We start from the raw sequence: 22121 nt of genomic DNA, 5'->3' as shown, positions 1-22121 counted from the left end.
AGATGATACACTATACAAACCTTTCATCTACCTACATGCATAAAAGTTTTGACAAACGTCTGTAAAATGAACAAGACGCTCATGCTGAAACGCGAAGCAAGGGCAACTACCGACTGCCACTTGATTGTCACGCTGCGAACCAGCAGTCTATAACAATGATATACTTGGATTAACAACTAAAAACAAAAATCCATCGAAATGATTTAGCCATCCTGCATCGGACACTGTGTTCCGTGGTCCAGGGCGTACAAGGAGTTAAAATAAATGGAGGATACTCTCTCTTCCGCACAAGGACTGTCAAACAAGAAACGGGGTTTAGCCTTTCTGAGAGCTTTAGACCTTGAAAGATTTGCTCATCGACACTTCTTTTCTTTTAACCTCAAATATGCTTAAGAAGAGTGCACTACTGCAAATCTTTACTATCATTAATGTCGACGTATGATGTATAAATGCGCAGCAAATATATACATAATTCGTCATGCACGAAAAAAAAGAGTGGAAAAGGGGAGAATTTCATTGCTATGTAGCTTGGCACTCAGCAACAGTAACCGTAGCACCAGTGGCACTATGTGCTACGTAATAACCAGTAACGTGTGCCGTTACAGAAAAAAATTCATACGTCTCTTTATACATTACATCTATACTCGCTTGAGTACATTAATGTGTGTTCTCGCACACAAAATAGAAGAATGGCTTAAAGAATATTACATCCCGTTCTTTGTTGTAATTTTTTTTTTTAAAATTCAACCCCTATTTCATGGTAAAGGATTTTTTGTGGCCACTCGTTAAGAATTATCAGTGATGATCGGCGGATATATCTCAAACAGGGAGTATACTAAACAGGATAATTAGAGAAGAAAGAAAGTGCCATTTGCGTTTGTCGTTGTCCAAACTTGATAAACTTCTTGAGCTTGTTCTTCCTTATCTCCTTTTAAAGTATGCTCAAGGAGAGTAAGAGAGACACACAATACACATGTTTTACTGATTTCTAATATGCTTTTTCATGCATATTCATCAGCATTATAGTCATGCATATATGCTGGCGATACTGCTGATGTTGTCCTTTGTCTCTGCAGACTTACATTACAGTAGCTAATACTGTTAATATATGCAATCTCGCTAGTGTACTACATCATCATACGCAAACAAGCAAACGTAACAATGAAGTTGCTAAACATGCTTGCCTACGCTCCTGCGTATGCCGTAGTGTAGGAGAAAAAGTCATAAATACAGTAATTCTGGTACTACACAACGCTTTTTTTATTATGTTGCAAGACTTATCATACATTGATAGTACATTATGTATGTCTGTAGCTAGATATCACAGACTTGCTTATACATATTGTAAGTCATGTTATGGATCATTTAAATGATCGCTTAGAAGTACTTGAAGAATATATGTACTTTATGCTGGGCGATCCAGGGGAGTGGACAAGTGCATGGATCGTCACCCCATAGCCTCCTTCGTATTATCATATTGCTCAACAAACAATCATTTTAGCAAAGAAAAAAGAGTATAGGCTTGTATATTACAGGAGGAGGAAAACCTACTAAAGCAGACATATTGACTTGAGATACTCAAATGAACAGACGTCACACTATTGTCAGTTTACAAATTAATCTTCAGATACAAATGTGTGGATTAAAGGTACCAATAGGAAAGTAATCGGCACATACCAGTAAAACACTGAACGGCGATACTAAAGAATATAATAGGCGATGAAACAATTCAAGTAGGGGAGAGAGGTTTGTGCGAAATCATAATATATCCATGATCCGTTAATATCCTTTACATCCCAAATATTCCATATTGATCCGTTGGACTTCTATCCGCTTCACGTACAAGAGTTATCCGTTTCTTGTGTTTTGAGCCAAAACCTTGGTCAACAGTAGCCAAAAAGAAAAGAAGGGCGATGAAGCCGTTGTATATTTTTATAGGATATCTTATGTATATACTAGTACTGCGAAGGGTTAAGAGGATGCGTAATCTCTTACGAGGATTCTTGTAAATGTTTAAGTCACACACATCGCTATTGCAATAGAGAGCAAAGTGCTGCTATAATTGGTTTCTATTGAAATACTGGTGCTGCTTTGTCAATAACAGTAGACTCAGTGCAGTGTAAGTATCATGTTTGTTTAATAAAACGGGCTTTTTTAACTTTCCTCACTTGTTGTACATTACTGTCGCAACGACTTGGTAGAAAAGAAAGTATCTCGTTTAAAGAAGAAGCGTTGATAACGATTACCACTATTTGGTATGCCGTAGGACAATCGCGTGCAGGAACTTGGGTGTATATGTAATTCCATATCCATTGTTATTGCTAATCAAGTCTTTTCTTGCGGTTTCTGCCTCCTTCTTCTTAGCATGATATCGCCCTTTAGTGAAGTGCTGTTATTAAAAATACATAATACGGGGGCTTGTCTTCTTTTTCCCTATTATTAGCAATGTTTTTGATATATTATAAAACATACTAAAGTAGTAGATGATGAATGAGTCAATATGCCGAAATCTATTTGACACCACCTTCCCGTGACAGTGAGGTTGAGTTAGCACAGGCTTTCTAAAAATCATTTTTCGCCATGGAACCTGCTTTTCCCCACTGAAAGCTTGCCTAGCAGTCTACTAGTCGAATTTTTATTTAGCGATACTGATAGCTTCCCAATGAGTACGCTAATTGATCCTCTATTTTGCTAAAGAACTAAAAACACGCCATTTAAGCAAATGGATACCAGAGTCGCTCAAACAAAACTCGAGTAGCGAGATTGCTAAGGCCACATGTCAATTTATGGCGTTTAATCATGCTATTTCGACTGCTTTAGAAAATAGCGAAACTGCTGGGGATGCTCTGATGATTTCAGGAATTACTGCGTTCCATGTACTCTGAAGCGCCTCGGTTTTTTTTTTTAAAAAGGCGGAATGCAGCCGATTGACCTTTCGATAAACGTTGTCGGAGGCACCACGTTTCCAAAAGTCATATGAACAGATTTAAACCATTATCGACATATAAACTTGCTAACCATCAAGGCATCGAAGGTCGTGCCCGCATCACACAATCCCAAGAAGACTTTGAGTACAGAATCAAAAGGTCACAAGAGATACCGGCACGGATTCTTGTCTTCAATGATAGGCCGTACGATAATGCTCTAGCACTCAAACGCAAACTTTTAAGTTTTCAAGACAAAGAACGTAACGGCATAGGTTGGCCCCCGGCTATTTACAATGCCCACAACCACTCGAACTCAAAATCTACTTATCACCTCTTGCGGCATCTTTTCCACTACACTCTCTAACAAAGCTCCTTTCAAAACGATCTTAATATCCAGTACGTTTCTCTCTGTCTGGAGTGTACACCCGAAGCATGTGTCATAAAATGAGCCTTTATGACCCAACGCTGTGGCTGCACAAGTCATCCAATCTGTTCAGAGGATCCACGCTGAACTTCGTCTACAGTCAGCTCCTATGTATCTCACTTACTCTTATATTTTGTCATTGCTAACTACTTCGTACTTTGATAAACTCTTCTCTTATCATACTAATAAGACAAAGAACGTAGCCGAATTAAGGAAGCTCAAGCTTCCTACCAATAGCCTTGGTATTCAGTATGGAGAGTAAACATAATAATTAAAAAATCGTATGAAGTGGGTGTCTCCTTCTTCAGATCCAGTATGTAAAGAAATGTATTCAGTGACTAAAATACAGATATCTGAATATCTGATCAAACTATGATTGGCCCACAGTTAGAACACACCGGTGTGTCGCTAGTCCTATCGTAATGTACACTAATGTTACTTGGTTCGATATTGGCAGTTTCATGTATATATACACTTTAATAAACTAGCCCCGACCTGGGGGCTCCCCCTACAAAAAAATAGCATGATCCCTTTCTACGGCTTTGACGAAAGCGTTTCCAGAGCAAACATCACTGCACTAAAGTTGTTAAAAGCTTCATTCTCGAATAAAAATGCTTTCTTCGCTGTTGCTGTCATTATTGGTAGAGGATATAGCATAGAACAGCGAGCGTCGTCCACCATCATTATTACTTTTCCCTTCGCCTACATGATTTCCCAATGCTTGGGTGTTGAAGTGCGGTCTGTTGTCAAGAAAGTACTGTACGTCGGTAAAAGTGGTTGACCCATGTATGTACATACAAGAGACATGGGCCTTGTGTTCCCTATCCAGACAACATGATCGCGAAAAACCAAAAGATATTTGAACGCATATACGTCGGCAGATGATGTTCTGTGATGACTGAAGCTAATTGTTCCTTTAAAGTCTTCATAAATACTTGGTAAAAGTGCTCTTTATATTTCAAGGCTGTTGTGTATAAAATAAAAAAGACAGAGCAGCGCACATCGTGATTGAGCCGCAAGGACGGCGACACTGAAGCTTCTATGTCACTTTTCTTATACGTATTTTTCGCATACTGTTTAAATCAATATACTCAGTTACGAACCAGATTATCCTCACTATCGATAGTTAGTAAAGGTTAAGGTAATGAAATGCGTATATGAAATGCTGTTCGCATCGCATCGTGTAGATGCAAGAAGCTCGTCACGTTGTGAATAGCTATTCATTTAACAGCTTCTAAAGGTGGTGATGTAGAAAGAGGAAACGATCTGCTGGTGGTCATCATCACTTTCTTCTTGTGTAAGTACTTTAGACACTCTTCTAAGCACCACAGAATTTATATCTTTGAGTCAACGCATACATGAAAGCAAGTATGATATGTTTCACGTTGATTTATAAAGTGACAAAAAGCTTGTGAGTTGACGTACACACTTGGTTATATCCTAGCCATTCCAGGTGGAAATGCATGCATAAAACGCTGTCTCTTATTTTCGGTCAATCGACTAACATCTCATTCCGTTGCCAGAAAGGAGCAGCAGCAACAGCCAGTTGGACAGAATGAAGGAATGAAGAGCAAGATAAAGCAGCAGGGCTGTGGATGAGCTGCACCAACTTTTAACAGCATAGAGTATAGAGCGGTAACCTCTGGTTGCGGCACAGGGTAGTGTGATACTATGTAGTGTTATACAATGCATCATTCTGCTGCTATCATATCAGCCTTACAGCAAAAAAGGCGAAGGGGAGCGCATGATACAGTAACACTACGCCACAATCGATTATGCTGCGATGTATAAATGACTGCTTTACGATGTCGTTGTGAAAAGGGGATCTCTGCTAGTTTTTCGTGCTGTGAGATTCTGTACGGGACAGCAAATTAGGTTTCTCCTTTTTGCCCTTGTCGGTTAAGTGAAACATCTCCTGTCGACAGCAAGCGGATGTTAATCCACGGCCAAAGTGCGTAATACGTATCGCACTTTATTATGACACTAACAGCCCCAAAGCCCATACTTTTGAATGCATCTAGCATCCAGTGTGCTTTGTGATTAGCCTTTTGTAGATCAAAAAATATAAACATAAAAACCCACGTTATAGTATGGATAACACGAGCAGCTTGAAAACAGAGCAGATGCATTTGGTTCTTGCTGGTGTTTTGGTGTGCATTATGGGAACAGTCTCTATTCAGAATGCGTCACATATGATAGCACGCAAATAATGCCGGCATACCCCTTGGTTGGACATGGTATCATCTTTGTCGGCCCCTGAAGAGTATGGAGATTTTACCCCACACATATTTTTGTGTGTGCGAGTGTGCAGTGTTTACATAGATAAAATGGTTTAGCCGGCACTCAAACGGTACCTGAGAGATCATGCTTTTGCTTGTACAAAAATGAAAGCGTGTGCTGTGATATGTATGCGAGGTGCACGTTACACCAATGCCATTAAGAACATTTTCAGGCAATTCAAAAAGGGAGAAAGGGTAAGACACAAGAAGGAAGGAGAGCCGAGTTGCTATGCACCCGTGAAACAAGTGTTCTTGTAAAGCAACAAGTACTGTTTGGAAAGGATTGACACTTGGCCTGGTGGAAATGCAGCTGATGATGTTGCTGGATGAATCCAGTGCAACAACCGGATTGCATGTTCTTGGCCATTCAAGAAGGCCGACCCGAAAAAGAAAAAAAAGGTTTCTGTTCCCCCAATTCATACAGCGCCCCAGGACACCTGGGGGTTTTTTACCCCAAAATGCGGGCTAACGGAGTACGACTTTTTTTATATATGTAGTTACCCTTCCCTCCTCTTGTCTTTTTTTTTTTCTTTTTTCTTTTCCACACTCTCGCTTCTCCACTTGCTACGAGCAGTGAAACCGATTGCCGTGGATAGAATACACACTCAGAAAAATGACAATGGATATGCAGCTTGTGCCTTACTTGCATCCTACGCTTCCATGGAACAATCTCGATGAATTATCCTCGCTCTGGGCAGGTAAGAGAACAAGCCCCTCAGTCCGTAATTATGTGCGTTCTGTGCTAACAGAATTCTCTTTTGAACCTAGTCTTCACCAAGTGCAAGCGACAACTTCGGAACGGGTTTCGGCTTGAGAATATGACGTGGCGTTTATGGTATCGCCAAGCAGTGATGCAAAAGCAAACAGCACCACCCGCCACGATCCTTTCACCCGGCCCATCGTCAACCTTGTCGCATGAAGAAGACATCCGAACACGACGCTCCTTATCACGCTCCCGGTCGTTACCTGATCTTCGCGTTCCTCGATTACAGTCCACACAACCACCTTTGATCCAACCATTACCACAACCACAACAACAACGATCCTCTCCTTCCTCTCCTACAACCAACCACAAGTTCTTCATCGATGATGATGACGATGATTTTGACAACGAGGACGAGGACGATTATTACCCTGACGATAGCAGCATGAACGAAAGCGACGACTACTGGTACAACCGTCCTTCTTCAACGACCACCACAAGCACGGTGTATTCTTCAACAGTATCGTCTGTCACATCGCTTCATGAGGATGGACAAACTGTAAAAGAGCAACTGTTTTCTAAGCACGCGCTGAGCAGCAGCAGCAGCAGCAATCGCGGCCCTTCCTCCGGTTGTACAGTTGCAGCAAAGCCAACATCATTGCTTTCCAGCATGCTACAGCAGCAGCAGCAGCAGCAGCAGCAACAGCAGCCAGTGCGAAAGCAGGAGAAAGCTCCGACGACATCCATGTTGCGCCGATGCAAGGGCTTTTCCCAACAGCTCGACTCTTGGTTTTCAAAAGCAGCTGCTTGAAATGGTTAAGATGACAAGCTGTCGTTCTCGCACACTCAACAAAAACGCGCACACGTACGCACCCTTTAGAATTCCCTGATTTGTATACCCCATTCCTTTTTTTCCTGTTTATGCCCAAGAGTTACATTTGTATAGTTTTTTTTTTTTTTACCTTTACTGTTCTTTGCTTCTCCTGATACACATATAATATTCACTGCATACCCCTCTACTTCTTTTTATGAGAATACATCTCACTAATGTTAATAAAGAGAGAAACCTTCCTATATTTTTATGCACCATCCGAGAGATATCCCGTGATATATCGATACATGTGCGGGGGGTGTTTGGAGAGCCGATCTCTGAATGTTCTCGATGAAGTGCATCTTTATTGTAGCGTGTTATGTCGTGTAAACCTTACACATCCCGCTAGGAGAATGGATGCATCTGAATGAAATGATACTTCTGAGCAGAAAGAGACAAATGAAAATGTGATAGTTCAGCAGCCACGTCTGGATCCACAAACTGATCTCTTACGACGAGAAAAAACAAGCTGAAGAACTGATCTGGTATATAATATCTGCACTGATCGAATAAACAATCCAAAACCGATTTAAGCGCTCCTTTGTCCGATGAAAACCACAAAAGTGCTTGGACTTGGAGGAAAACTTATGTCGGTTTTTTTTTGCTCTTGCTATGCTTTCGCGTTTCTTTCATTTTCTGTTTTGTTTTTATGATGTAAGTGCATGAGTGTGCGTTTTGTTTATACAATGGCAAAATAAAATTGTCTACAGGAAGCGGATTACCATCCTGCTATTGACCAAGTATATCGGGCATCGCCTTAATATCAAGTCGTACAGCCTTTAATTGTACATCATATCAGTTAATCGACTTGATGCATGTTCCGGCTGTATTCATAGCTTGCCATGGGTTTTTTCTATAATATGGTAGCAGTGTCTCGGAGAGCAATATCTACCAGCATTATGCAGTTGATTTGCTACGCGGATTTTAAAGCTATTACTAAAGGTTATTGTTACAGTCGTGAACATTAATGCTACTACCCGGCGGTTTGGGGTTCAGGGGCATTGCGGCGCGGTCCCGTTAAATCACACGAGCGAAGCGAGGCAGGGACTGCTAGTATCTGAATATAGGATCTCTTGGTCTCTTTCATCCCACCTTTACTCTTCTTCTTTCCTATTACTACTACTACTTCTCCTACGTTGTCCAACATGATATGGAGATGTAATATTTGATATCTATACCTTTAAATGATAATTCAATAAAACTGGCACCTCTTTTGTTCGCAGGACCCGCATCTCTCCTTCTTCACTCCTACCACCCTAGATTATCCAAGAAAATAATACTTGGCATCATTTGACGGAGGACGACAACGACGAAAAGACCTAATGAATATCTACCCCTACACACAGCGGCAGTAAAATGGTCGATATGAGGCTCATTCGATGTAAAAATAGATGTGGACTCAAACATGCAGATTTCTTCTTTTTCGTGCAACGATACAAAAGTCGGGTGATGCAACAAAAACTGCTTTTGTCTTGGAGATACAGTATATAATACATCAATCCTGAGCCATAATGTCTCCTCAAGTAATTAAAACAGACAGTCTAGTGTACAGTCTAGTCATTGCAAACTGCTTGTTGGCTCGGAGATGTTACTGCTCTCGTAGTACCTAATGCAATGGCTTGTGTGGCTCATCTTTCTTGGCATGGATTTGCGCGTGCACAACGAAGCAAGCCACAACCACAGATAGAACCCCACATCAATTTGATAAACACTAAAAATAGGACCCATTTATGATGTAGTAGCACAGCAGAAAATAAAAGCTCATCAATTGATCCTTATCTCTTACTGCCAATAAACATCCGGTCAAAACAGGCAATGCATGAAGGGATGGCCGGAACAATCGGTCCGTCGTTTTGATCGTGTAATCTACTACTTGTTATTTCATCCGCAGAAGCTTACTTGTGCCTACTTAATAGCGGAGGCGTAAGAATGACAGGCTGATGATGCTACAAATATTTTTTAGAATACCGTACACATATTTCACCCTCTCTTCTCTTCTATAACACACACACAGAGAGAGAGAGACGCGTACTTATGAAGCCTAGTACCGACCAATTGGGCTATGTAACCACCATACATTTCGATTGCATTTTTGTTTTACGTTTGTGCCCAATTTTTAGTAGGGGCGATATAACCAGCGGATAATCATCATAGAACCTAGCTGGATATACAAAGACACTTTCAGAAATGAGCCCTGGCCTTCCAAGTTCGTTGAGAAAAGCGCTTTCACTATCATTCAAGCAAAAAGACTAGCAGAGACTTTTGAAGTCTTCCAGAAGAAAGCGCCACAGTCTGTGCTACATCGCACACCAGAAGAAACATACGTATAACATAGAGGCCGCAAATCTACTCTCTTGAGAGTGTGGGTGTTCAAACAGCTGGTGCGACTTTTTCAAAGCCATCTGACGGGTGATTCATTTTCAGCATTGCCAAATTTTGTTATTGCCGTTTCTCCATGATTTTAGTTCATTTGCCCAGCCAGCATTTTTACGCATACACGCGTACACACGCACTCGCCGAAAAGTAAGAGAGGCAGTTCCGGAGTTTTTGCCAAGAAAATGGAGTAAGTATTTATTGCAAATCAATACATGAGGATATGAAAGATATCTTGTATTTTAAAAAAGAAAGTAGTAGTGGTATTCAGTAGAGAAAAAGAGAGATAGTTGGGGAGCATAATTTTTTTTTTTTCGGTACTTCTAACAGAGACAATCGCACAAGGCATCCAAAGCACAAAACGCTAGGCAGCCGATTAAGCATGCCATGCAGCAGCCATGGTCACCTCCACCTCGTTGTTCTGGTTGTTGGACATATACCGTGTTCGGGGGTGGTTGAGGTTGATAGTAGCCTGGATCATCATTTCGGCTTTTATCAGTAAAAGATCCCAATCAAACCCACACACAGGGCCTTCATCATCCTTTGTATGAAAGATCCCTATTTCTTCGTCTCATATGATATACATACCAGGGTCACCACCTTGTGGAGGAGGATAGTATTGTTGTCCTTGTTGCGGAGGAGGATAGTAAGGCTGATCGTTACCCATGATGGCTTATATTACTGTGGACCGGTGCGTACGAGCGGAAAAGAGTGGGTACTGTAGTAAGAAGAGACGACGGTAGAAATGAAGAAAGAGAAAAAGAAGAAGGCCAAAAAAGCAAATGGATGTGCCACACACCCAACTCCTTATTTTTATCACGCACTATTTTTTGTGGTCAGGAATGGCTTGAGAAAGGTCGCTTATGCTTTCTAAACTAAACCTTTCTTGACGTGTTTTGGACAAGGACGTGTAAACTTATATGCTGCGGTACATTATTATTATTATTAGCTCTTCTCTGAGATTCAAAAGGTCCTCTCATTCTCCCTCGGCATGAACTGCTTGGGCGTTTGTTCCTGGTTTACCGTGGCACAAGGGTACCCAGTTTCCATTCAAGTTGTCACGAGCCATTCCGTCCATCCCGTTTGCCAAGATGATCATTACGCTGTTGGCCTTGTTACTTGAGGCTTGATATCGAACGCGCATATTTCTGTCTACAGATATAACGTACAAGGTTCTGATGGTCAGCTGCACTGGCTTGTTTTGTGCAGTATACCTATAACGCAGCCCTATTGTTACTTTTTTTTTAACCATGTGTTTTTTTCCTTCTTCTGCAAATTGGCAACAATAACACTCCTCATGTCACCAACCTCATCGTATATCTTATAAAACCGCTCCAATTCATATAGACATGTACTGGAACTCAAAGTCGCGTCGATGAATCATTTACCCAAAGTGATGCGGTATCACGCCAGTTACAGAAGATATATATGCATAACGGGCTTCTTTGCTTGTACACAGCATATTGTTCACGATGACGTTCGGGCGCAAGTGCAAACAAAAAATGTTTCACACAGCAAAGGCACACAACCATCGCGCATCGTTTGTTTGTACTGGTTACTTACCTGATAACAGTCCTTCTACAGACATCTGTACAACCATGTACGTAGCCACTTTCACAACGCAATGTGCATTTCAAAAAATCCTATCCTCCCCACACACCAAACACATAAAGTTTAGTGGTGATGTCGCTGTACAAAACAAAAGCACCCTGCGCAAACAGGGATAGCGGAATTTGCATCTATTACGCGCATATGTTTAATTTGAGTTCTGCAGTTCGTATGCTGTTACTTATTCGCTGGCCACAATATCTTTTAATTGAGCCACGGCGACCTGCTTTCTGGATGATGGAACTCAAAAGCTTAGTGACTTTGTCGACCATCGAACCATGTACAACTTTCGTGCGAGAGAGACGGTAACAAGTTCTTGGCATTGTAATAGAATAGATACAGTTGGTCAGATGAGAAAGGGTATTCTAAAGGTCCCAGTAAACGCTTTGGCATAGTTTAGATTACTGTATCACCTCACCCAAGCCTTTCGAAGTGTTCCCGAAACGATTAATAAAATCAATCATACTTTTTTTTGGATAGATATTGAACATTAATGCTCTATCACTAATTACAAGAAGAGAAAAGAAAATACATATCGTCTTTTTTCAGACGGGAGGGATGAGGCGAGAGAAGAAATTGTCGAGTGTTTGTGCATGTATGATAAGTGAATGTGTGTGGCTGTTGCTGTCTAAATGGCTCTTGTCTCTCCCTTTATCTACCAGTTGTAGAAAGCCTTTGGGTTGTAGATTGGCTTATTCTCCTTCAAAGGTGTCCAAACCTTCTTTGTGTCCTTCCAACCACGAATGTTTCTTCGGGAAGCTGTGATTGCTTCCTGATCCGCTTGAGGTGCCTCTTCAAGCAAAAACTTGATATGTGATTCCTTGTGATGCATAATACCAAACTGACCACGACCGTGTGGTCGAATGCGTTTGATGTATCGTCCTTTGCCAACCCACGCTTGTGCTATCATTACCAAACCATACGTAAGTATACTCGAAAAAAAAACAGTCATTCCCTCCTTCTCCTTATCCTCCTCTTTCTCTTGCTCCACAGTAGTAATCGCCTATAGACTTACCGACAATGAGGTTTTGCATATCCTTCTGTTCTGCAGCGTTCTTTCGAGCAAATGCCAAATTGTGCATGATCTTGCGTGCTGTTCGTTTTGGTGAGAATTCCATCTGTTTGATAGCTTCGTCCACAGGCAAGTTTCGGATTTGTCGTGCAAGCATGTTTAATTTTCGCGGGCTGCCTTTCATGTTGGTAGACGACCATTGGTACTATTGTTCAAAGCAAGTGTCAGAACTCCCTTGTCTTTGACAACATCAAAAAACACACTATCGTCCTTTTCTCCAAAATAAAAAAAAGGTATATGACAATCAAAAAATACCTGTTTCTTCACTGCCTTTTCACCATGTTCCAATTGTTCCTTTCCAGATTCAACAGTGACATTTTCAAACAAGGACGAAGCACCAACATCGGGTCGAGATGTAGCAGGTTGTTCAGCTAAACGACGAGGTGCTGTAGAGAATCTAAAAAACGTCGCTGTGTTAACAAGCTGCACATGCATGTGCTACAGACATTCAGAAAGCATCTTTTTCTGTAGAGTGAGTTTGGAGATGGCTGGTAATCGTACCTTTGTAAGCGCGTTGGTTGTGACAATGGTCGACATACGGCACGGAAAGCCGAGGCTAAGGATCAAAAGAAGTGAATGAGTCAATATGCGTTAGTTTAGAGTGGGTGCGTGCATGCGGTCGCGATTCAAATACAAATATAAGAAGAGAACATACTTAATGAGAAGCTGGCCATGTTTCTTGTTGTTCTTGTTGTACGCTGGAAGGATTGTTTTTTTTTTCTTGAAGAGCCCTTCAACCTGTTTTCAAAATCCGCCACCATTTTTGGCAAGTGCCGTCAAAAAACCCGTCGTAGATTCATGACAATGTTATGCCCTCATGCCGCGCATTCATCAAGCCGGTTGAAATATACAGCGCTCCGAACTAAGTTTGTAAGAACCTGAACGCTATTAGCGTTTAGATCAATGTATCGGATGAATACATACGTAGCTTGTCATTCACATCATCGCTAGCATCTTTTCTTCCCTTACGTTGGTCCACCGTGATTTTGATCCATTAGAAGACAGCAGCTACTGATGAAGCACGCAGAATATGGTTGCTCGTCATACAACATTGGTAGCGTATTCCGTCTCCAGCATTTTGTCACTCGTCATTCCCTTTGCACTAGGCAGCAAGAAGTCCGTTGCAGTTAACAGCGAGAAAGAAACAGACGAGATTGGCATCTGGGTGATTGATCCAAGCGATCCCAGAGCATAAATATGACCATGAGGACAATGAAAGTTCTTATTTTTCATATGTTTGAGCTTAAATTAAATGATCACCTTTCACCAAGGCAAGGCAAGGAGCCATAACAACGGGGACCAAATATTAATTGAATAATGGCATTCTATAATAGCTCTGACCCGTCACGCCGTGATCTCGGCCATAACTCGTACGGTTCACGAATAGCTTGCTCATCCATCTTGTATGTGCTCATGATCTGTCTACAGTCATAGTCACTTAAAATCTGAGGATAATGCTCAGTTGAAGTCACTGGCCATGTTGATACTGACAACAACGACAAGTGGCAGGCTCTATAGAAACTTATACCCTTTCTGCAATTGTTTTTGTACATGCTTGATAAAATTGATATCTTTCACACTTTGTACACATCTACCACAAAACTTGGGTTAGCAGTACTGATGCTATATCTTTGCTGCATGTCATCTAATAAATCTCTTCCATTACAACAGCATCTATCATCTATACAGCTGCTATCATAGCGGAGGTTCAGTCCCAAGGTGCGAAGACGATCAATGCTCGTTTTCTTATAAAACAACGTGTTTGGATACATTAGGTGACTTACTCCGGTGGACGGAGTAAACGTGTAACCTTCTAGCTGCTGTCTGTACTGGACTACGTCGATACCTGAAGCATTCGTCATGGTTGCCACGTTACGCCTCTGACGGGCGCCCTTTCTTTGATGACAAGTAGTGAAAATTTGGCTGCACGAAAGAGAATGAAACAAGTTGCAAACTAAATGGCGTCTCGATCGTTGGCTATCATTCATCATCATGTATATTGTGATAGTAGTAGCAATAGCAGTAATACCGATGTAAGCAGTCGATTATATAATAAAAAGTGCTTGTTATAGGATCATTTCTTGTTTGTAGAGTAGTAGTGCTTGCTAATAAGGGCGAGTTGCAGACTTGATATGCACAGCTATCGTCGTATTAGCTAGTGTAGTATATTGACCCGGCCTTCAAGTGTTTGATGATTGCATATCATCATGGCAGCCACTCACTGCTGCTGGCCGAGCCAAAAAGGGAAACTAGATCCGATATGTCTACGCATGAAAAGTCTCCTCACCATATCAGGTAAAAGCTGTCTATCTCTTTCGAGCTGCTTTAAACGAACCATAGCAACTCTTTGACAACCAACGGGCTATGCATCACAGAGTTCAGGGACGGTTCTAGTTAGATACATAGTGTGAGAAATATCTGGAGATCAGATCTGTAAGCGTAAAACTATGGGTCCACAACTCCTCATGATCACACACACACACACACACACACACCACGCACAGCCATTGATGTGTGTTCTTTCCAACGAATCCATTTGCAACTCGATCTAGTCATGGTCATGTTTGTGGTGTGGTGGTCCGGTTGGACGGAAATCGACAAAGGTTTACCCGTGTTTGTAACACGATAGAATTGTTTCTGGTAAACCGAAGATCCGCGCTAGTGATCGGGAAAGCCACCTAAATTTTCTTTGCTCATCATGACCCACGAGAAGCTGCGCATCACACACACACACACGATCCATAATTTCTTTACCGGAACGACAAGTACAAAACCATCGGTCTGGTTTTTCTTGATGCTCCCCAAAAAGAAAAGAAAAAAGCGGGCCTTTATTGCACCGTTTCAAATGCTCTTCTTGCCAAAGGCAGCGACTTGAGCGGAGCTTTTAAGATATGGAGATTTCTTGTCGTTTTTTTTTCGTGCTTCTTGTTCTTTCCCTTTCACTTTTCCACAAATTCTTGATCCGATTGCGAATGGGGACGCCACCAACAACAGCAATGGAAGAACCAAGTCGTCGTCAAAGCGTTGATGCGGATCAAGACGAACGACCATCATCCAACGACACAGTAACTGTTCGATCTGTAACAACCACGACAAATGAAAAAACGCAGATCAGTGATAATTACGCCGCTGAGAAAAAAGCAGCTAGAAAACGTCGGATTGCAGTTGTTTTGACGTTCTTGAGTTTGCAGCTTTCACTGTTTTTGGCAGCCTTGGACAAGTAAGGAGGAAAAAAAGATGGCGATACGCGTTTTTCCAGCATGTATTGTATGACTCATTTTCATCGAACAAAAATCCAACAACAGCACCATCGTTGCCACATCGTTACCGAAGATTGGATCAGATTTCGAAGCCATGGCGATTTCATCCTGGGTTGTCAACAGGTACAGCAGTCGTGTACTTGTCTGAATCCGTCAAACAGATAGCATTGCATCTTATTTAATTGCTGTTTATCTTGTAGTTATGTACTGACGCTCGATGCATTTCGTAAGTTTTTGTTTTCTCGAAGAAAGAATGAGGGAGGGAGAGCTGAAAGTTTAATATGTCTATTCCCCACACCATCTGTTTGACTTTGCATAGAGCCGCTCTTTTCAAAATTTTCCGACATCTTTGGCCGTAAATACATACTCATGTTTGGTATTGTTGTGTTTTTGATCGGTTCTGTCTTGTGCGGTGCTTCGCAGGTAAGGAAGAAGTAGTGGCATGCTAGTGTGGGGGTGCAGCAATGTGTGTGACAAACAGGTTGGGCACTGTGTGACTAAAGAACAATGTTTTGTCAAACCCAGACGATGATTATGCTGATTGTTTGTCGTGCGATTCAAGGCATTGGTGCGGCCAGTGTAAGTGTTTCTACAGCATTCTGTACTCAACGCTAATGTTTGTTTGTTTGTTGCTGTTATTGGCTCATCTTTTTTTGGCTGTTGGCTCTGTTACAGATATTCTCTATGGTAAGCTATCAAGTTTTTTCATCTTTTTTCATCTTTTCGGCGCCGCCGTCCGGTTTCAGTAACACGTCGTACAGGTTTTCGTCATTATATCCGATCTGGTACCATTGGAAAAAAGAGGCAGTTACCAAGGGTAAGGAAGGGTGCTATGTACACACGGTGGTATATAGAGAAGGTGTTACTATTAGCGAAGCACCTAGAAGATGGGAAACTATAGCTGACGGGACACATGTGCTTAGAATTGTCAATGCCGTTTTTGCCCTGTCGAGTGTTTTCGGTCCCTTGATTGGTGTAAGTAGGTTTGTTTTATGCTTACCGGAATATGCAGACTACTCACAGATGCAATCATATGAACAAACCAATAGGGGAGTTTGACCGACAATGCATCATGGCGATGGAATTTTTACATCAAGTAAGCATAGCAATAGGATGAAAGGGGAAAGATCGGTGGTGAGAGACAGACAAGAACTGCTTCACTCAACGACAAACGCTTGCGTATTCATGTGATCTCCTCCAGTCTGCCCATCGGTGGTGTTGCTCTTGTTATTCTGTTCTTCTTTCTGCATCTGCCAATGGAAAAGCAAGACTTAAAGGCGAAATTGAAGCGCATTGATTATGCAGGCAACTTTCTGGTTTTGGCAGCTGCCACCTTATTCCTGCTTGCCATGAATTTTGGTGGTCAGACGTTCCCATGGGATTCCGCTGCTGTTATTGTGAGTAGTAGTAGCAGCAGTAGTAGTAATCGGATACCAAACCTACTACATGGATCGGTGCTCACCCTTCTTTCCACAATAGGCACCGTTTGTTTTGACAGGTGTTTTGATCGCCTTGTTGGTTGTGGTCGAAGTCAAGTATGCTGCTGAGCCCTTGATGCCACCGCGGTTGTTTAAGAACAGGTCCATCGTCGCTATTCTTTCCGTCAACCTGTTCTTTGGCCTTACTTTTTTTGCTGCTCTTTACTACTTGCCCATTTACTTCCAAGTCGTACGCGGCGATTCAGCCACGTGGTCCGGTATTCGCTTGATTCCCATGCAAATGGTGATTGCCGTCCTGTCAACCGGCGCCGGTCTTTTCATTTCCAAAATTGGCATGTATCGACCATTGTAAGTATACTTTTTGCTCTCACATATGGAAAACCCGTATTCACAGCAACCCTTAACTTTGCTTCACTCTGTCTGTCATATATATCATAGGATTACTATTGGCATGGGATTCTTGACACTCTGTATCGGTCTCTTCAGCTTGTACGACGTTGACACGTCTTGGTCAATGATCTATGGTTTCACTGTGATTGGTGGTGCTGGTAATGTATCTCTTCTTTATAACACAAGGGAAAGATATAGGAGACTTACTATTAGTTGTATGTGACATTATGTCATTAGGCATGGGCTTGCTCTTTTCCTCGACGATTATTGCTATTCAAGCTGCCGCTGAGCCGCGTGATATCGGTGAGTGCGAGGACTGATATTAGGGAGAGAAAATGGGGCTAACAGCACAATGTGTTGGGTCAAAATATAGCTGTCGTCACTGGTTTAAACAATTTTTCGCGTGTCTTGGGTGGTGCTCTCGGTGTCGCTATTGCATCAGCCATTCTTAACTCATCACTGAAGAAGGACTTGCCTAACGCGATTCCTATGCAGTATGTTGAGATGATCTTTCAATCGCCCGAATATATCCGGGACGGGCTACCACAGGAGTATTTCCAAACCACAGTAGAGATTTACGTTGAGTCATTACGGTTTGTTTGGCATATTCTGACGATCATGAGTGGTCTAGGTAATAAGCGTTTGCTGGAGGAACGCTCGAAAAAGGAGAGGAGGGCGTTTGCTAACCGTACAAACCATTGTCTTTTTAGGATTTTTGAGCTCATTGTTAGTGAAGCATTATCCATTGCGTAGACCTGGTGGACGACCCGCTCCAAAGAAGCAAGACGAGCAGGAAAAGCAGCAAGTAGAAGTTGGTGAAGTTAATGGACGCGGCGAGAAGCAAGTAGCTTTGAGAGATATCACATTTCAAGCAGGTGATGTAACGGTCGTTGGCGAGTCGAGCAGCAATGATCAAGTTGTTGTCAAAGTGGAGGATGAAGGAGATGCCAGCAATAGTCCTGCAGTTGCTGCTGCTGCAGCTACTAAGCGCGATCAGTAAATCTCTCCTGCTTCTCTCTCTTTCTCAGCCCCCCACCAGGTGAAAAGGCGTTTTATATACCAGCATAACCATCATTTGTCTCTTTTTCATTCTTTGCATTCAACAGCAACACTTATTTGTACTATTAGTAGCAATAATATTCAGCATCCAGTCAATAGTAATCATGCAATTCTCGCACTTTTTAGCACTTGTTCAACACCACCCCCAAATCAGCCACAGTATAAAATCACCAAATATTTCGTTTGCAATAATTATCTCAGAGTGGAAACAGTTGGTTTTCCTTTTTTAATTGTTAGATCCATCAATCAATCATGTACACATGATCTCTTATAGTTTGTAAGGGTTGGCTTAAATAACAAGATACTAAGGGGTGGTGGTGGTGGTGGTAGTGAGAAGAACGATTTTTAAGGGGGTCAGGATTTGTAAAAAGAACAAAAGAGTGTTTTCCTTCCTCTCTCGCTATGGTACATAAGGAAGAAGAAGATGATGAAAATGGTTTTGTGGTGTGTGATGCGCATATATGAATAGAGACGAGAAGATAAAGAAGTATAATCAGGGCAAGCCCTTTGTTTTTACTTCTGCAGATGGTTTGAATGTGTGTGCTTGTATGGAGTTGGTGTGTATGGCGTGTGGGGTATTTCTTTTAAGCTGTTATTGATGGATAGGGTAGGTAGTGATTTCTTGAGATCGCAGCACCTTTTCGACCAAGAAAGCAACGCGTTGGCCGTACTTGGATCCGCGCAGCGAAACCATATGGCGCTTGATCAATCGACACATCTTGACCTGGTGTTCCGTGCCGGCATGGTTGATGAGCCATTGGACGACGTAGTTTCCATACTGATCGGATGCCATGTCAATGAGCGGCTCGCGGCGTTGCTGCTGCTTGAGCATGATCTTCTCCATAAACTGTTCCAGGAACACCGGGCCTCCTGTGCGCAGGGCCTTTTCGACCACCTTGGACGCAAACTGGTCCATCGAGAGTCCCGCGGCGTGTTCCAGAACCACGCGGAACGCATGCTCGCGGTCGCGACTGTCTTGCGCCTGTTCCAGAATGTGTTGGACAACCCAGTTGCCCCACTGGCCCCTGGCAATCACCATGATATTGTCGAGCACCTCATCAAGGACTGGGCGTTTGTCTTGTTCGTTGATGTTCTCAAAGATATGCTGGATTACCAGACTGCCGGTTTCGTCGAGTGCAACTCGGGTCCATTTGCCTTGCAATGCCTGGTTGACACGGTCCATTACAGGGGGTACATGGTTCTCCTCCTCGCCCCATTGCATTTCAAACACCTTTTGCCAGATATGGCAGGCGTGCTTGTGCGTGATCGTCTCACTGATGTTTTCAAACAGTTCGTGGACCATCGCAGAGCGCGTCGCTTCGTCGGGGCAGCAGTCGAGCGCCTTTTGCAGGACGTGGCAGCCAAAGGGTTGACAGGTGAGTGACACGATACGGCCTTGCATCTTTGAAATCAACGCAGCGATTTGTTGACGTGAGCCCACTTCGAACAGACGCTGAACTAGAAAGTTGCCAAATCGACTGGTCATCAGTGGATACGCTTGGGGCAAGATGGCTTCAAAGATGGCCTCCTTTTGTTCATCGGTGGCAGCCTTGAGTTTTTGTTGCAGGAACAGTGACGCTTGTTGGTCGCCGCGTTGGACGATCTTGTCAATCATGGCCTCCCAGTCCACGGCCGTGTTCTTGTCCAGTTTGCGTCGGTACTCTGCATTTTGAGAAGATTGATGGGGCCGTCCACTTGCCTGCTTCTGCATAACAATCAAAATAGTAATAGAGGATGACAGTTATTAATTATTACTGTGCATTAATGTACTTTAGTACTATGTATGTGTATTGTTGTAACAATATGTACCTCTGCAGATGTGCGTCGCCGGCTAGAGCTTTTTTCAGTTACAGTGGTAGAAGTGTTAGACCCAGACAAGAGTTTTCCATCCTTGATGCTGTTGTTATCATGAAGGTTACGCGAAGATCTATAGCGTATGCACCCATAAGCTTAATAAGTTTTGTTGTTTTTCTATTTATTTTCTCGGACCAGGGCTAAGGCTTACTTTGTCTGCCGTAATGATGGCTGATCGGTTGACGTAACGGAGAACATCTTTTCACCATTGTTACTGTTGACGCCGTCCTGTTTCTTCTTGGGCTGTTGCTGTTGCTGTTGTTGTTGATGGCAAAGCTGAGCCGCTTGGGCGTCGCAGAGCTGTGTGACGACAACCAGTTGTTGCTTGATGTTCTGGACCTCGCGTTCTTTTGTTGAAAGGCACGATTGTAAGCTCCATACTTGGTGTCGATGCTGTAGCAGTAGTAAAAAAAATGAATAAAAAAAGAACGATGGATGGATAGGTTAATCGATAAGTGACACAACCGGAACCGGATTCCAAAAGTGGCCACATGTGTGTGCGCAAACACCAACCTTGTCTAATTCCGCTTGTGCGCTATCGAGTGACTTGACAAGATTGTGAATCGCGTCAATGGCACTAGAAAGGTGGTGTCGGAGACTGTCAGTGGACATTGTGTTCATGGTGGGCATTGGAATGGAGAGCAAAGCGGCGATCGTGCGCGTCATGTTGGAAGCAGGAGAAGGAATGGCCGGCCTTTCCTCTACTGCCGCGACAGCTTTGTCGAATACAGAAGCCATAAATTGTTGTTGACGAAAGTCGTTATTGTTGTTGTACAAGATATCATCGCGCCATAGTTTGTTGTTGACAGTAGTAGTATCCTAATCATCATTTCTTAGCAACAGCAACGGCAGAAAATTCAGGGGTAATATCAGAAGTAATAGAGTATACATTACCTTGCTAACGAGTGGCGAATAAAAGTGATCAAAATAGTCGAATGCACCGTGCTTCAAGTCGTGTCGTTCTTCCTTGGGAGATGGAGTGCCAGACGAGCCATGGTCCGCAACATTGCCAGGAAATGCGCTTGGTGGAGTAGGGAGCCGCGTAGTGAGACGTCCAAAGTAGTCGAGCTCGTCCAAGGAGCTCGAACCAAATGATTGTCTGGATTTCAACGAAGATGATGCAGGAGGTAGTGGAAACAGTGGCATGTCATTATCGTACTGCTGCTGCTGGTGCTGCCACTTGCCGTTCATTGTCAAAATGTTTTCTTCAGTAGTAGTAGTAGTAGTGACAGGTGTCAACATTATGTTATTATATTTGGAACGAGAGAGGAAGAGAGGGTGTGAGTACGTGTCTTTGTTGTAGAACGAGAAGAGAAAAGAAAAATATAAAGAGACAATATGTTCAGATTGAAAGAAGTAAAGAGTGAGTGGGAGAGAGAGAAAAGAAGGAAGAGATGCAAAACAAAAAAGAAGGTTGTTTAAATAATTGTTCGATCTGTGGTGCGTGCTGTGCGCGTGTGTATGCGTATATGCGCGGCGATGGATGGAGTATATAGAGAAAAGGAAATAACGAGACAAAGAGCGAGAGCGAGAGCGAGAGAGGCAAGCATGATAATTGGACTGTAATGTGACAAGAAACTAGCAGCTCATCAAGGAAAATAAAAGTGAGCTGTGCATCGGGGACGCCCACATATGGAGTATATACAGTAAGTCGGTTATTTACATCATAGACCTATCACATCAAGCAGCACGCTATGATCATTGCTTTCTCTCGTAACAAGTTGCATTGTTGTTGTTGTTGTTGTTGTTGTTGATGTTGTTGCTCCACTCAGCACAGATCAACAGACGTGTATAACAATAGAGTTGCTTTATTTGTAATGGGGTTGGCACACAGTTTAAACAAAATTTATATTAATAGGTCC

General features: G+C 42.5%; 6 protein-coding genes across 6 annotated transcripts; 3 read left to right on the top strand and 3 right to left on the bottom strand.

The window, feature by feature from the left end:
• Window positions 1-6180: 6180 nt before the first annotated feature.
• BDB00DRAFT_811098 (uncharacterized protein) lies at window positions 6181-7597 on the top strand. Its single transcript, XM_053122597.1, has 2 exons — window positions 6181-6328; window positions 6399-7597. The coding sequence occupies exons 1-2, from the start codon at window positions 6244-6246 to the stop codon at window positions 7142-7144; spliced, it is 831 nt and encodes a 276-aa protein (XP_052982216.1). The 5' UTR covers window positions 6181-6243; the 3' UTR covers window positions 7145-7597.
• Window positions 7598-9748: 2151 nt separating this feature from the next.
• BDB00DRAFT_927020 (uncharacterized protein) lies at window positions 9749-10469 on the bottom strand. The gene is made up of 2 exons (XM_053128861.1): window positions 10166-10469; window positions 9749-10049 (listed from the first exon to the last, which is right to left on the bottom strand). Exons 1-2 carry the CDS (start codon window positions 10242-10244, stop codon window positions 9901-9903), a joined length of 228 nt encoding a protein of 75 aa, XP_052982215.1. The 5' UTR covers window positions 10245-10469; the 3' UTR covers window positions 9749-9900.
• Window positions 10470-11474: 1005 nt separating this feature from the next.
• BDB00DRAFT_811091 (ribosomal protein L22/L17) lies at window positions 11475-12948 on the bottom strand. The gene is made up of 5 exons (XM_053122596.1): window positions 12913-12948; window positions 12759-12813; window positions 12513-12654; window positions 12201-12402; window positions 11475-12088 (listed from the first exon to the last, which is right to left on the bottom strand). The coding sequence occupies exons 1-5, from the start codon at window positions 12929-12931 to the stop codon at window positions 11841-11843; spliced, it is 666 nt and encodes a 221-aa protein (XP_052982214.1). The 5' UTR covers window positions 12932-12948; the 3' UTR covers window positions 11475-11840.
• Window positions 12949-15005: 2057 nt separating this feature from the next.
• On the top strand, window positions 15006-18600 carry BDB00DRAFT_811089 (major facilitator superfamily domain-containing protein). Its single transcript, XM_053122594.1, has 15 exons — window positions 15006-15477; window positions 15563-15640; window positions 15718-15743; window positions 15837-15940; window positions 16043-16096; window positions 16193-16204; window positions 16279-16334; window positions 16441-16492; window positions 16567-16613; window positions 16719-16914; window positions 16997-17304; window positions 17395-17504; window positions 17584-17649; window positions 17720-17977; window positions 18057-18600. Exons 1-15 carry the CDS (start codon window positions 15149-15151, stop codon window positions 18344-18346), a joined length of 1986 nt encoding a protein of 661 aa, XP_052982213.1. The 5' UTR covers window positions 15006-15148; the 3' UTR covers window positions 18347-18600.
• On the bottom strand, window positions 18601-20236 carry BDB00DRAFT_811086 (armadillo-type protein). Its single transcript, XM_053122593.1, has one exon. The coding sequence runs from the start codon at window positions 20114-20116 to the stop codon at window positions 18998-19000; it is 1119 nt and encodes a 372-aa protein (XP_052982212.1). The 5' UTR covers window positions 20117-20236; the 3' UTR covers window positions 18601-18997.
• Window positions 20050-20437, top strand: BDB00DRAFT_178311 (uncharacterized protein). The gene has a single exon (XM_053116357.1). It carries the CDS (start codon window positions 20140-20142, stop codon window positions 20401-20403), a length of 264 nt encoding a protein of 87 aa, XP_052982211.1. The 5' UTR covers window positions 20050-20139; the 3' UTR covers window positions 20404-20437.
• Window positions 20438-22121: the final 1684 nt, after the last annotated feature.

Source organism: Zychaea mexicana, assembly GCF_025766255.1.
Source record: "Zychaea mexicana strain RSA 1403 chromosome Unknown BDB00scaffold_17, whole genome shotgun sequence".
Taxonomy (NCBI): Eukaryota; Fungi; Mucoromycota; class Mucoromycetes; order Mucorales; family Lichtheimiaceae; genus Zychaea; species Zychaea mexicana.
Note: the sequence above shows the minus strand (reverse complement) of the source record. Positions and strands in the feature narration are given on the sequence as shown.